The sequence below is a fragment of the Anabrus simplex genome, chromosome 6 (genome assembly GCF_040414725.1).
Source record: "Anabrus simplex isolate iqAnaSimp1 chromosome 6, ASM4041472v1, whole genome shotgun sequence".
In the NCBI taxonomy this organism is placed as follows: domain Eukaryota; kingdom Metazoa; phylum Arthropoda; class Insecta; order Orthoptera; family Tettigoniidae; genus Anabrus; species Anabrus simplex.
In genome coordinates this window covers 156,353,389-156,368,476 of record NC_090270.1, presented here as the reverse complement: position 1 = coordinate 156,368,476, position 15,088 = coordinate 156,353,389, and the positions used below count along the sequence as shown (strand labels likewise).

The following is a 15,088-nucleotide window of genomic DNA, read 5'->3' as shown; positions in this document are numbered from 1 at the left end:
AGTGTTTTCCAAATTCGCATGTTCCTTGTCACCAGATGTTTCATTCCAGGCTTGTGTCTATACCTTACACATGTCTGTCATTTGTTACGCAAAACACATTATGCCAACCGCTTAGTCTGATTGTGATGGTTCGGTCAGCTTCCGCTTTGAATGCTAGCGTCGTGCCACGTCCTGGGGGCCATCTGGTGGTGAATGAACGTACCATTTCCACTTCTATTGTAACGTCCAAATTTCAAAGTGTCATTGTTTAAGAAGCCTTTCTCATGGTCAGTCGAGATTTCTTCTGAGGAAGCAGAGCACAGTTTTCTGCAAAACGTTAAGAATTTCACCTTATTCTCTTGACATGGCATAAGCCCAAAAGCCTATACCACATCAGGTTTTAGTGAATGCTTTATTGAACGTATCATCAACAAATTTAGTTACCGTTTACACACCCCTTTGCTCAAAGACAAAACTAATCAAAAGGTGTTCACAATATTTACTTACAATAAGGATATAAACAGTGAAACCTCAGAATGTGAGTAACTTGGTCTACGAGTGTTTTGCAAGACGAGCAAACATATTAAATAAATTGTAACTTGATAAGCGAGCGAGGTTCCGCAATACGAGCGTCACGTGTGCTTATGTTTTCGCCTCCCCTGTGCCTTTGTTGAATGGATGAACGGGATGTTTGGTCCTGTAGTGAAGAAATACCTTTCAGAAAATAATCTGCCGCTCAAAGTCTTGCTGGTCTGCTCATCCTCCAGGCCTTGAGGACGACTTACTGCAGGAATTCAAGTTTGTTAAGGTTAAGTTCCTTCCTCCTAACACCACTCCACTACTCCAGCCTATGGATCAGCAAGTCATTTCGAACTTCAAGGAGCTATACACAAAAGCATTATTTCAGCGATGCTTCGAAGTGACCGAAGGAAGAATCCTTACCCTCTGTGAGTTTGGGAGAAATCATTTCCCCATCGTGAACTGCCTGAAGATCATCGATAAAGCCGGGGATGGAATCACCAAGAGAACTCTCACTTCCGCTTGTGGAAAGCTGTGGCCTTACTGTGTCCTTGGACGTGACTTTGAGGGGATTGTTGGTGAAAATGAGCCGCCGATTGTTGATGAAATTGTGTCCTTAAGGTAGACTATGGGGCTGGAGGTGAATGACGGACATTGAAGAGCTGGTGGAAGAACATAGCCAGGAACTGACCACCAATGAACTGATGGACCTGCATCACGAACAACAGGAGGAGGTTATGGAGGAGATCTCGTCCGGAAAAGAGGAGGAGGAAAAGTCAATGGAATCTGTCACTTCAACTGAGATTCAGGAGAAGTGCAAAATGAGGGGAAACGGTGCAAAATTTTGAAAAGAATCACCACCTGAATAAGGCTGTAGCAGTGCGAGCGATGAATCAGTTCAATTACAATGCAATGTCACATTTTCGTGAAATCCTCAAAAAGAGGCAAAAGCAACTATCATTGGACAGGTTCCTCGTTAAAGTTACATGAAAAGAAAACAAGTCCAGTGAGCCAACATATAGCAGTGATTCCGTTAGTGAAATTCGTGCTACACAGTAACCCTTTTCATGTCATCTCTCGTCTCCCTCACACCAACAATGATTCTATGGTAAGGTAAAGTGCACTTTAATTTGTTTTAAGTTATATATATTTTTTTAGAAGTGGTATGCGAATAAATATTTTTGTGTTGTGAACGAATCATCCAAGTTTCAATTGTTTCTTATGGGAAAACTTGCTTTCATATCCGAGTGCTTTGGATTACAAGCATGTTGCCGGAATGAATTATGCTAGCAATCCAATGTTCCACCGTATAAGTTTACTGATATTTCCAAGAAGCATAATGTCAGGGTTTCGTTTCGTACCGATAATAATAATACAGTTGTATTGCATAATTCAGTCTCAGTCAATAGACTGAACCGATATTCCAAATCGGGTGTGTATAGATTTAAATGTAACGACCGTGGGTGTACATATCTAGGTGAAACAGGACGAAACTTTAAAATTAGATATACAGAACATACTAGAGGCGTAGGGATGTGGCGCACCCATCGCCCAGTGGGAAACCACTGCAGTGAGCCACCCGAGTACCGGCGGGAAAACTGAAGCGTGAGGTTTGGAGGAAATGCCAGCCTGAGCTGAACATCAAGCTCTTATTTCATCTTCAGGGGCTAACAACCTCAGTCGTATAACTGGACAGTTCCGAGCTGTCCCAACAAACATTCCTTTTAGCTCATGGAATGGATCACACTGTAGAATTGAGATTACCCCAGGGGGACAATTCCCCGTCAACCAAAGTTGACGCAAGCAGGCATTCGGATTCTGGAGGACCTGTCAGAATGTGCGAATGGGAAGAGTCGGAGCTCCCAAGAACCTCGAAAAGGATCAAAACGAAAGAGATTTTCAGGATGGGGACCATAAATGTACAGACAATGACAAAGACTGGTAAACTTAAACAGGTAATAGATGAGATGAGAGAAAGAAACATTGGGATACTAGCCATGCAAGAAACAAGATATAGTGATGAAGACACAGTGGAGTCAGAAGGCTTCATAGTGCTGAAAGGAAAACCAGGAATCAGAGTGGGGAAAGGAAGACACACACCTACATGCTTTGGTACAGGATTCATAACAGACAAGAAGTATGAGGATGGCATAATTGAAACGAAGAGTAGGTCTGAAAGGATATCCACGTTATCAATTCGAGCAGGGAACCAAAAATATACCATAATAAATGGACATGCGCCTACCAATGACAAGAACAGAAAAGACAAGAAAGCTGTAGACAGTTTCTGGGAAGAACTGGATGATACACTGAAAAGCATACCACACAGACAAGTAAAGATACTTGTAGGTGATTATAATACACAGGTAGGGAGGGAGAAGCAACATAAGGGGATAGTAGGCGAGTACCCAGCACACAAGAGGACGAACAAAAACGGAGAAAGGTTAATTGAAATATGTCGAGAACACAGAATGAGACTAATGACAACTCACTTCAGGGCCAAACCGAATAAGAAAAAGACATGGGCAAGCCCATGCACCCACATTGGGGAATTCCAGATTGACCATGTGGCAATCAATCGGACAAACACTAAAGAGATTATGAACACAAAGGTCAGAAAGAACACAAGAATAGAATCAGATCACTATCTTACAGAAATCAAGTGCCTTTGGATTCCACACAGGGGTAGACTGCCACAGACAAGTAGACCAACTGGAAAAATAAATATAGACAGAGACAAATTATGGCACAATCGATCCAAATACGAGGAAGGAATAGAAACTGGCAATGGATGGGATGACATGAAGCTGAATATGAGGAAACAGGCTGAAATATGGGGAAAGGAAGAAAAGAAAAAGAAACACTGGTGGTGGAATACGGACTGTGAAGAAGCGGTTGAGAATCGCAGGAAAGCCTGGAGAGACTGGAGCATTAAGAAGAACCTGGAAAAATGGGAAGTTTTCCTACGAGTAAGGAAGGAAACAGCCAGAACCATAAGATGGACCAAAAGACAGAGGATGAAGCAGGAACTGGATGAAATTGAAAACAACTTCAGGAAAAACAATAGTAGAGACTTTTTTGGGAAATTCAAAAAGAGCCTGAGTGGATATAAAGGCAGAGAACTCTTTATAAGAGATAAGAATGGGGATCTGGCAGTTAGTGCGAAGGAGAACTGTAGGATACTTGCAGAATACTTTCATGACCTGTTAAACTGTGAACCACGTGAAGAAGAGCTGGAGCTGGGGACAAACACAGAAGAGAGAGAGAGTCATGTCCTCCAACTAGAGATGAGGTCGCACAGGCCATAAGCGATCTAAAGAATAATAAAGCAACCGGAGAAGATGGAATATCAGCTGAAATGATTAAGTGGGGAGGTGACAAGGCAGTAGACAACATGACCAACATCATCGGCCAGATTTGGAGAACAAAGAAGTTACCAGAAGGATGGAAGAATGCGATCATAATACCAATACATAAGAAGGGAGACAAGAAGGATGCAAACAACTATCGAGGAATTTCGCTACTAGAGATTGGCTATAAGGTGTTGTCAAAAGTCCTGCTCAATAGACTGGAAGAACAGTTAGAAAGTACAATTGGAGACTACCAAGCAGGATTTATGAAGGGAAGAGGATGCATAGAACAGATATTTATACTGAAACAACTGATAGAACATAGGGCCTTAAAGAACAAAAAAACGGTGGTAACCCTTGTAGATTTCACTAAGGCATATGACTCCATTGACAGACAAACCCTTGGAAGAATCCTGAAGAACAGAGGATTAGATGGCACTACACATGAACTCATAATGGAAATTCTATCAGACACAAAGGCAAGGGTGAGTTTCAGAGGAGTACTCTCTGAAGAATTTTATATCAACACTGGTGTCAAATAAGGACATGGATTATCACCAATGTTGTTCAATATAGCTCTGGATGAAGTCATCAGGCAGTGGAGAACAATGAATGAGACAATGGGAATACCAAAGACGCATGTTGGGGACAAAAAGGACAATAGGGCCCAAGTAGATTGTCTAGCCTTTGCGGACGACATAGCTATAGTAAGTGAGACAGAAGAAGATGCAAAGACACAACTCAACAACTTAAGCAATATAGCCGGAAGGGTAGGACTGAGGATCGCCTACAACAAGACAAAGACATTGAATACCACTGAGGATTGGACAACACCGGAAGGCACCGTGCAAAAGGTGGACAAATTCAAGTACCTAGGAGAATTTATAACAGGAAGAAAAATAGGAGCAATGAGGGAATAACAGAGAGGATAAAGAAGATGCGATCAGTCTTCTGTATGACCAGAGAGATATACAATAAAAAGAATATATCTACAGACGTAAAGATTAGACATTACAAGGCAACGGTGAGAAATGCTGTATTATATGCTGCTGAGACAATAGCACTACGAAGAAATGGTGCAGGAAAGAGGAGAGAAAAATATTGAGGAAAATACTAGGCCCTAAGAGAGGAGGTGAGAGATGGATGAGGAGACCCAGGGAAGAACTATACCGGAACATGAGGACAATTCAGAAGAAATCAGACTGAAAAGAGCAAGGTTTGCGGGACATGTAATCAGGATGAATATGGATAGAATGATGAAAAGAGTATGGGAAACAACAGCGAGGACACGAGGAAAGACAGGACCCAAGTGGGTAGTTGAACTCCGGAAAGATTGGTCGGAACTGGGGATCAAGGTGGAAGAAAAGGAAAATTGGAGAAGCAAGTACATACCGACTAATATGCCAGAGATCAATGATAGGGATGGATACAGGGAAAGGATTGAGAGTCACCAGTGGAGTAGACAAGAGAAGAGGATACTGAATATCTCGGAAGAAGAGCGGGAGAGAAGAAGAGAAAGGATGAAGAGGTTCTGGGAGGAGAAGAAGAAAATGCAATCCATGAAGGAGCTGCCGTGGTCCTACAGAGGCCGTAACGCAAGAAGAAGAAGAAGAAGAAGAAGAAGAAGAAGAAGAAGAAGAAGAAGAAGAAGAAGACGACAGAACAAACTAATGCCACAAAATATAACAGGTTTTCTGCAGTAGGCCAGCATATGCACGATCTAAAGCATAAATTCGCATCTACAGAACAGGACATTGAGGTCTTGGAGAACTTAGGGAAAGGAAGTTTGCTGGATGTTACGGAGTGTTGCTGTATACACCTGGAACAGTATTTTAATCCAAACCTTAATTTAAATGAGATTTCTGAAAATCAAATATTCTATTTGATTTCCTTATTGCGTTTTTTAAAAACGTACATGTCCCGGTCAATAGTTCGGTATTTCATATTATGCGTAATAGCTCTGCTAGTTGCTTCTTACGACCACGCCCTCCAGAGCTCCAGCAAATGGCCGTTCCTCATTTACTCCTCCCACTTTCCCCTACTTCCCCTCTTCAATTCCAACCAACCTTGGACACTTGATTTTTATCACAACACTGCTTGCTGTGCTTCATTGCACTTCGCATGGACAGCGACCTTTCGAGGGGAGTCACGTAAAATTAATTAAATTATAAGACACAATTTTATATCTTGCCTCTTTGGTGAAGTGATAGTTTATTACATTCTTATTATTACAGGTCAGCATTGAACTGGGAACGTTGTTCTTGATAACATCTCGAAGGACTTATAGCTCGTTTCCACCTCATTAGGATTGCTCCATTAAAGATTTTATTGAATTATTTCGACTACGATACTATGTCAACTTTTAAGAAGTGCGATAAATTAAGCACATGGTGCTTCAAGACTATTCTATTTTAATTTGTTATTTTGAATCCACTTTATATCATAAGTGAGCAAACCGGTTTGCATATGTTTTTATCAGTTTATGGCATAAGACTCGCAAGTTTTGGACTTGTAGAAAATATGAAATTGGAGACAGTATATTTTTAATACAGTCTCATGTTGTTAATGTGGTTTTAAATTATGATCAATTTGACATTGATAAACTTATATGATTGTCGATTTTTATACAAACTTCTATGAGCTGATGATGATGATGCTGCAGAGGGACGTCGAAACTAGTACTGTTTGAAATATATGTTGTAATTGTACGCAACAATTTTTATGTAATGAATAAGGTGGACCCAAATTATAATAAAAGTTGTAACCTTGGTTCAATACGGACAAACAATGAAGTTTATTAACTTAATTGATTAATGTTGCAAATTGAGGATGTCTCCAGAAATTCTTCTGCAGCCTTATTCTTTTGTTCTTGTCCTGAATATGGGAATAATTTTCCTACTCCCAAAACATGAGTTGTTTCTTGAAATGGCTGAGCCAGGCATACAAGGTGAAGTAATTACTCTTTTTAATAGATAGTTAACGTGCAATATCCGAAGCCCATAGTTGCAAATCTTTTTCATTTACATTTCTCCTTCCCCTTCTTGCTTCCTGGAAAACAGGAATTGAGTTTTGCATATGTTTTGCAGAGTTTGTGTTCAATCAGACCTGCCTACATACCCGTATTTTCCGACAGCTTCTTCCACAAGTAAATATATTACTCCAACTTCACTACAGTATTTGCAAATGTGTGAAAGTGATGATAATCTTTCACCACCTTCGTTAAGCCAGAATTTTTCAGCCATGCCTAGTACTCCATATTGATGTTTTCTCGTACACTTTTTACGGGACTAGGAACATAATGATTTACATGGTGACAGACACGTAGCATAACTAGATTCCGGGGAGTCATATTCTAGTTTGGAACTCAGACCCGGAACTTTGCTTGCGATTGGCAAAAGGTTTTGACGGACTGAATCACTTGAGTTGCTTTCATTGTCTCCATGCTGTACAACAAGAGAAGATTCCTTGATACGTTGCCCTCCTCTATGATTATTTTCCATCAAATCAATCAGATATTGTCCCATTTCCTTTTCTTGCGAGCTAATTTCTCTAGAAAACCTAAACCCCTTTCTGTGGAAATAATCTATTACAAACTCGTAGTGTAAAAACAAAAGGTAAAGATTTTCACCTATTCAATACTGTTTGTTTTAACCAAACTTGAATTGAATAGGTGGAAACCTTTAGCTTCCGTTTTACACTATATTGCTCTTCAATACGGATTAGTATGAAATTTATTACTTATGATCATTATAAACTCTTGCTATGTTAATCGGATTTAAAATGTCATCCTCTGAGGAACTCATTTTCACTGTCTCGCTTTCTTTAAAACAACCATCAAAACCATTATGCTATTGCTGGATGCAGTGAAACACCCCAAAGCTTACTAGTGTGTGCAGCTCTACTTATCACTGGCCTTGAGTACCTGGGCTGACAGAGCTGTCCACACTCCAACCAACATGTATGGTACTTGCACTACTTCCCACTGATGACCTTTTGAGAGATTTACCACGTGATTCCTCAGAGAAATAACAGAAGTAAAGAGACTAAGAAGGAGGTGCAGGTTGGAAAGAAATAGAGTTAAAAATGGCTGTGGAAGTAAGGAGAAATTGAAGGAACTTACTAGGAAATTGAAACTAGCAAAGAAGTCAGCTAGGATAACATGATGGCAAGCATAATTGGTGGCCACACTAATTTCAGTGAAAAATGGAAGAGTATGTATAGGTACTTTAAGGCAGAAACAGGTTCCAAGAAGGACATTCCAGGAATCATTAATGAACAAGGGTAGTGTGTATGCGAGGATCTTCAAAAGGCAGAAGTATTCAGTCAGCAGTATGTAAAGATTGTTGGTTACAAGGATAATATCCAGATAGGGGATGTGAGTAACACTAAAGAAGTATTAAAATTTACGTATGATAACAATGACATTTACAGTAAGATACAAAAGTTGAAAACTAGAAAAGCAGCTGGAATTGATAAGGTTTCGGGGGATATACTAAATCAATGGGTTGGGATATAGTACCATATCTGAAGTACTTGTTTAATTATTGTTTGCATGAAGGAACTTTACCAAATGAATGGAGAGCTGCTATAATATCCCCTGTATATAAAGGAAAAGGTGATATGCATAAAGCTGAAAATTACAGGCCAGTCAGTTTGACATGCATTGTATGTAAGCTTCAGGAAAGAATTCTTTCTGATTATATAAGACATGTTTGCAAAATTAATAACTGGTTTGATAGAAGACTGTTGGGGTTTAGGAAAGGTTATTGTAGGATTCCAGCAAGATATAGCAGATATCCTGGATTCAGGAGGTCAATTGGACTGTATTGCGATTGACCTGTCTAAGGCATTTGATAGGGTAGATCATGGGAGACTACTGGCAAAAATGAGTGCAATTGGACCCGACAAAAGAGTGACTGAATGGGTAGCTCTGTTTCTAGAAAACAGAACTCAGAGAATTAGAGTAGGTGAAGCTTTATCTGTCCCTGTAAAAATTAAGAGGTGAATTCCTCAAGGCAGTATTATTGGACCTTTATGTTTTCTTATATATATCAATGATATGTGTAAAGAAGTGGAATCAGAGATAAGGTTTTTCGCAGATGATGTTATTCTGTACAGAGTAATAAATAAGTTACAAGATTGTGAGCAACTGCAAAATGACCTCAATAATGTTGTGAGATGGACAGTAGGCAATGGTATGATGATAAATGGGGATAAAAGTCAGGTTGTGAGTTTCACAAATAGGAAAAGTCCTCTCATTTTTAATTTTGCGTTGATGGAGTGAAAGTTCCCTTTGGGGATCATTGTAAATACCTAGGAAAGATAAGGAAAGATCTTCATTGGGGTAATCACATAAATATGATTGTAAATAAAGGGTACAGATCTCTGCACATGGTTATGAGAGTATTTAGGGGTTGTAGTACGGATGTAAAGGAGAGAGCATATTTGCCTCTGGTGAGACCCCAACTTGAGTATGGTTCCAGTGTATGGGACCCTCACCAGGATTACTTGATTCAGGAACTGGAAAATATCCAAAGAAAGGCAGCTCAATTTGTTCTGGGCGATTTCCGACAAAAGAGTAGCGTTACAAAAATGTTGCAAAGTTTGGGCTGGGAAGACTTGGGAGAAAGGAGACGAGCTGCTCGACTAAGTGGTATGTATACAATAATAAAGTTTTATTATGAATCCACCTGTTCAATACATTATAATGTTGTCACATTTAAAATAACTTCATTAGTTAAAAGGTTACATATGGGACATGTTTCGCTCCTTTATAGAGCATCATCAGCCAAATCTGAATCTTGAATAAATGTTTATTTATGTAAATAATGACTTAAGAACTATTAGAACATTTTTGACAAACTTAAAACTTATTCTATTAGAATATCATAAAATAGAAAATCTTTGTATACATGGCTTAATTACATGTGCTTAATAGGAAGATACATTAAAATTATGGAAGAGAGTACTAAAATATAAAATAAAATAAAAATATATATATCATGTCCAAAATCTTAGAAAGAAGTGAAAATCAATCTTAGGAGCTAAATTTGAGGATTTTCTTGGCAATGAGATCTGGTAAAAAAGTTATTTATCCCTTGTGGATACGAGTCTATAAAGATTCAAATTTATCGAGGTATACAAGGAGTAGACACAGAACAGAGAGTCACCACATAACCTCGGAAAACTCCAAACCGACAAACAGCAATTGGAGGGACATTCAAGAAGATAAACCAACCAGCAGCTTTCAATACAAACGTTGATTTACGTCGCTTTCAATCATCCTTATCAAATCCATTAGTTCAACGAACGGTCATTGACATCTATAAGAACATATCTTTTCAACAGCATTTGCCGAGGTCATATGACAACAAGCATTTAAATTTCTTGAAGACCAACATTTATCCTGTTACAAGTTCAATCATCAAATTGACAATAAATTTGAATCTTTATAGACTCGTATCCACAAGGGATAAATAACTTTTTTACCAGATCTCATTGCCAAGAAAATCCTCAAATTTAGCTCCTAAGATTGATTTTCACGTCTTTCTAAGATTTTGGACATGATATATATATTTTTATTTTATTTTATATTTTAGTACTCTCTCTTCCATAATTTTAATGTATCTTCCTATTAAGCACATGTAATTAAGCTATGTATACAAAGATTTTCTATTTTATGATATTCTAATAGAATAAGTTTTAAGTTTGTCAAAAATGTTCTAATAGTTCTTAAGTCATTATTTACGTAAATAACAATTATTCAAGATTCAGATTTGGCTGATGATGCTCTATAAAGGAGCGAAACATGTCCCATACGTAACTTTTTAACTAATGAAGTTATTTTAAATGTGACAACATTATAATGTATAGAACAGGTGGATTCATAATAAAACTTTATTATTGTATATCAACAGATTTCAATACGGATTAAAACATGAGATTAGTCACTTGCAATAAGTGGTATGTTCCGAGCTGTCAGTGGAGAGATGGCGTGGGAGGACATCAGTAGACGAATAAGTTTGTATGGTGTCTTTAAAAGTAGGAAAGATCACAATATGAAGATAAAGTTGGAATTTTTTTTTTTTCTATTTGTTTTACGTCGCACCGACACAGATATGTCTTATGGCGACGATGGGATGGGAAAGGCCTAGGAAGTGAAAGGAAGCGGCCGTGGCCTTAATTAAGGTACAGCCCCGGCATTTGCTTGGTGTGAAAATGGGAAACCACGGAAAACCATCTTCAGGGCTGCCGACAGTGGGGCTCGAACCCACGATCTCCTGATTACTGGATACTGACCGCACTTAAGCGACTGCAGCTATCGAGCTCGGTAAGTTGGAATTCAAGAGAACAAATCGGGGCAAATATTTGTTTATAGGAAGGGGAGTTAGGGATTGGAATAATTTACCAAGGGAGATGTTCAATAAATTTCCAATTTCTTTGCAATCGTTTAAGAAAAGGCTAGGAAAACAACAGATAAGGAATCTGCCACCTGGGCAACTGCCCTAAATGCAGATCAATGACTGATTGATTGATTGATTTCAGAGATTTTCATTTACATGTAGAGGCTAATTTTCTGCTCGTTGTCTCTTATAGTACAAAGATTGTGTTCAACAAGGTTTCAAGATGGGTTTCAACCTGATTTACCTGTTACTTCTCTTGTGAAGTGCACCATTATATATTTCATGTCTACACAGGACTGTCAAGATTCAGGATAGAAGTAGAGTGAAGGAAACTTGTGTCCTCATCCCGAGGTGCTGCAGCTCTTTTCAGGCAAACGTCCATTGGAGGTAAGCTGGGTGTAAAATTTTTAACCTGTACCACCCTTCCTACCATTGTTAAATCTCTGGCAGTACTGGAAATCAAAACCAGGCCTCAGAATATGGCAGTTAATAGCACTAATGATTATGCTGGGGTGGCGGACAGAAGTAAACATTATACTATTCTGTCATTAAAACATGATAGTGACAAAAAAGTAGGAATTGCATTGAATAGGAGGATTGCAATAAATTATCCTATTGTAAGAGAAAAGTAGGAATGGTGAGAGAAGTGAAGTTTGAACCCAAATGGTCTTCCATACCAAATACTCTTTTACTAAGCTGTATACCTGAGTATTTATAATACTTTAATTGCCCTCTCAAGTCCAGGAATCTGAAGTATATTCTCACATCTAGCAAGAAAAAAAAGTCATTACAAAACCAATAAATACAAACCTCTTGCCTCGATGGGATTTAGTATAATCAATTTTATCTAATTCATCGTCCTCTTCCTGCTCCAAACTTAACCCGTGTCCTTCATTAGTGCCATCATCTTCCTATCCACAACAGAAAGGTACTCGTTATTTATTCAGTACATTTTCAATGTACAAAGGCTATTCTTTAAATCAAGGACCAGTTATCTCTATCTTTTATAACACCATATGCTCGTTACTTCACACACGTGCACAGACTCCCGGCATCCCTTGCAAACAAACACAAGTTCGTTGCCATGTTGGTATTGTGTTGTATGTAGTTTCATGCTGAGTAATGGAATACATTGAAATGACTTGAGCAGTCCATTGTGTGTGAGATAAGGTCAGTTATCCAGTTTTCGACAACAAAGAATGTGCCACTAGCAGAGATTCATTGCCAGATCTGAGGAGTGCGTAGCCCCAACAATTTGAGCGATGGAAAAGTCCATAAGTAGGTAAGGTTATTCAAGGACGTTTGCGAGTGTGTTCAAACACATGCCCTGATCAACCATCTCTGATCAGTGACAATATTGTATACCCTTCATACACACAGATGCTTAACAATATCTTCTGTCATTCACTTTCCATGCAACCAAGCAAGTGGGTTCGAACCCCGCTGTTGGCAGCCCAGAAGAAATTTTTCCCCGCGATACCCATTTTCACACTAGACAAATGCTGGGGCTGTACCTTAATTAAGGCCATGGTCACTTGCTTCCCATTTCTAGCCCTTTCCCACCCCTTCGTTACCATAAGACCTATCTGTGTCAGTACGATGTAAAGCAAAATTATCATATACTTTCCACGCATTTATGTGTCAGAAAAGTTGGACTATAGAAAGTTTGGAAGATGCTGACCGAGGATCACAAAGTTAAGAGATGTGCACTTTTTGACAGTTTTGTCATGGTACCATGATGAAGGTGAGGTGTTTTTGGACCACATCATCACGGGGGAGGAGACGATGTCTCATGTGATCACTGAATCAAAAAACAGTAATCATGGAGAAGCAATGCACAGTATCTCCGGCGAGACTGACATCAAGCAGACTTGCTCAACTTGCAAAATTATGGCAACCATGTTTTGGGACAGACATGGTATTCTTCTAGTCGATTGCATGCCACCAGCGACAACAATCAATCCAGCTGCGTATTTTTTTTTACCTTGCCAAAACTTCATTATGCAATCTAGAATAAACACCGTGGCCTTCCATCTGCTGGAGTGCTGCTGCTTTGCGACAGTGCAAGATCTCGCCCTGCAGCTCAGACACAAGCTCACATTGAATTGTTTGACTGACAGCTATTTGATCACCCCCACCACAGCCCTGACCTTGCGCTTAATGACTATCACATTTTCCTTCATCTGAAAAGGTTCGTCGTTCATAACCATTTCCACTCCGACGAGGAAGTGAAAACATGGTTGGTTCAGACATGTTTCTCTATGAAGGCGGCAGATATCTATTACGAAGGTTTACAAAAGCTTATCTCACAATATTAGAAATATTTAAGCAAAATTTGAGACTATGGGGAAAAGTACCTTACTGGATGTGTGTAGAATCACATGAAACACAGTTTGCCCAAAAATATTTGGTAGTTACTATTTTATTGCAGAACGGTTCTTACTTAAAAAAATAGCCCTTGTACATGCACAACTCATCAGATTAGTTATAAAATTAAGATTCAAACACTTTGTTTAATAAGAAATGTATAACTCATCAAACCACAATGTAAGTATACATATGATAGACTAAGAACAAAGGAATGCACCATTATTCCTTTATTTGAAAGGTTTAAGTAATATACGCAAACTGCTGAAATTGTGACTACTGCACCATTCTTATGAATAATGATCAAAAATATACTTAACTAAGTAATGGTAGGTTTAAGAAATATGTCAGCTACCAAGGAAAATAAATCATTGTTATATACAAAATATTGAACTCTCATCAGGAAGCAGAAAATTGGGAAAATCAAAAATTGATGTCATGTATGGAATCACCTAATTTGTAATTTGGTGATAAAATCTATTAGATGACTAGATAATAACATGGCATACAAGGACAAAAGAAACAGGAAGAAAAATTAACACACTACATATAAAAAGAGTTTTTAGCTTTTCAAAAACATAATAATGTAAACTATGCCCAAAACATTTCAGATTTTGTGTCTTCATGTTTTAAGGCCTTAGTATGTTCTGTTTAGCAGGTCTGATTTGGCAGCATAATGTAATATTATCCATCCCCACTTCAGTGGATTGAGCAATCCACCTTTAAATTCTGAAAGTTTATTTTTATTACTCCAACTGTGTTCAACATTTTATTTCACATATAATGCTACATGCTAAATAAATAATAAATATCTATTATCTGAAGAAGAAACACATTCTACGATTTCTAACAAATACAATATTTTAACAGCTTAAGTGCCACAGGAGACCAACGTTGACTCACAGGGCTTTTTGCCATTCGGGCTGCGCAAGTCCCCTATGGACATCCAAGACACAGGCCCCATGCTGTCATACTGGCACAATGCTTGACATATAAGGTAAGGTAAGGGTGTATTCTGCTCGAAGGCAGGTTCGAACCTCCGCAGAGGTGTGCCTGAGCCGGAGTTTACGTACGGTAGGGTGGCCAGTTCCTTTCCGCTCCTTCCTTCCCTTACCCCCCACCAAAAGCATGTGGCAACCCATCCAAATCTTGACCACGGGATCCAGTGTTTCAACACGGCTATGGCCGTTGGCCTTGACATATAAATACATGTTAAATGAAATAAGATGGCCAGTACATCGTGAATCTCTTCTTGGGCTGTTCATTTGAGAGTACAATGTGACATCACGTGGCCTCTTATATTACTGTAATGTATGAACCACAATAAATAAATTAATTATGACAAATGTTATTTATTGTTTTTAGCTCATCTGATTCGTACTGATGCAAGTGCGATAAACAGATATAACTTGAAAACAATAGCCTTTCACCTATGGGTGAACGATGCGGGTATCAAGCTCGGATTGCTAT

At 38.7% G+C, this 15,088-nt stretch overlaps 1 protein-coding gene across 3 annotated transcripts in view; it reads right to left on the bottom strand.

The window, feature by feature from the left end:
* LOC136876235 (activating signal cointegrator 1 complex subunit 2) overlaps positions 1–15,088 on the bottom strand; it is a 308,530-nt gene that overhangs the window by 53,861 nt on the left and 239,581 nt on the right. For all 3 annotated transcript variants that reach the window (XM_067150011.2, XM_067150012.2, XM_067150013.2), the window contains one exon: positions 12,062–12,162. In XM_067150011.2, the coding sequence (XP_067006112.2) occupies positions 12,062–12,162 (101 nt within the window). The remainder of the gene's footprint in view (positions 1–12,061; positions 12,163–15,088) is intronic.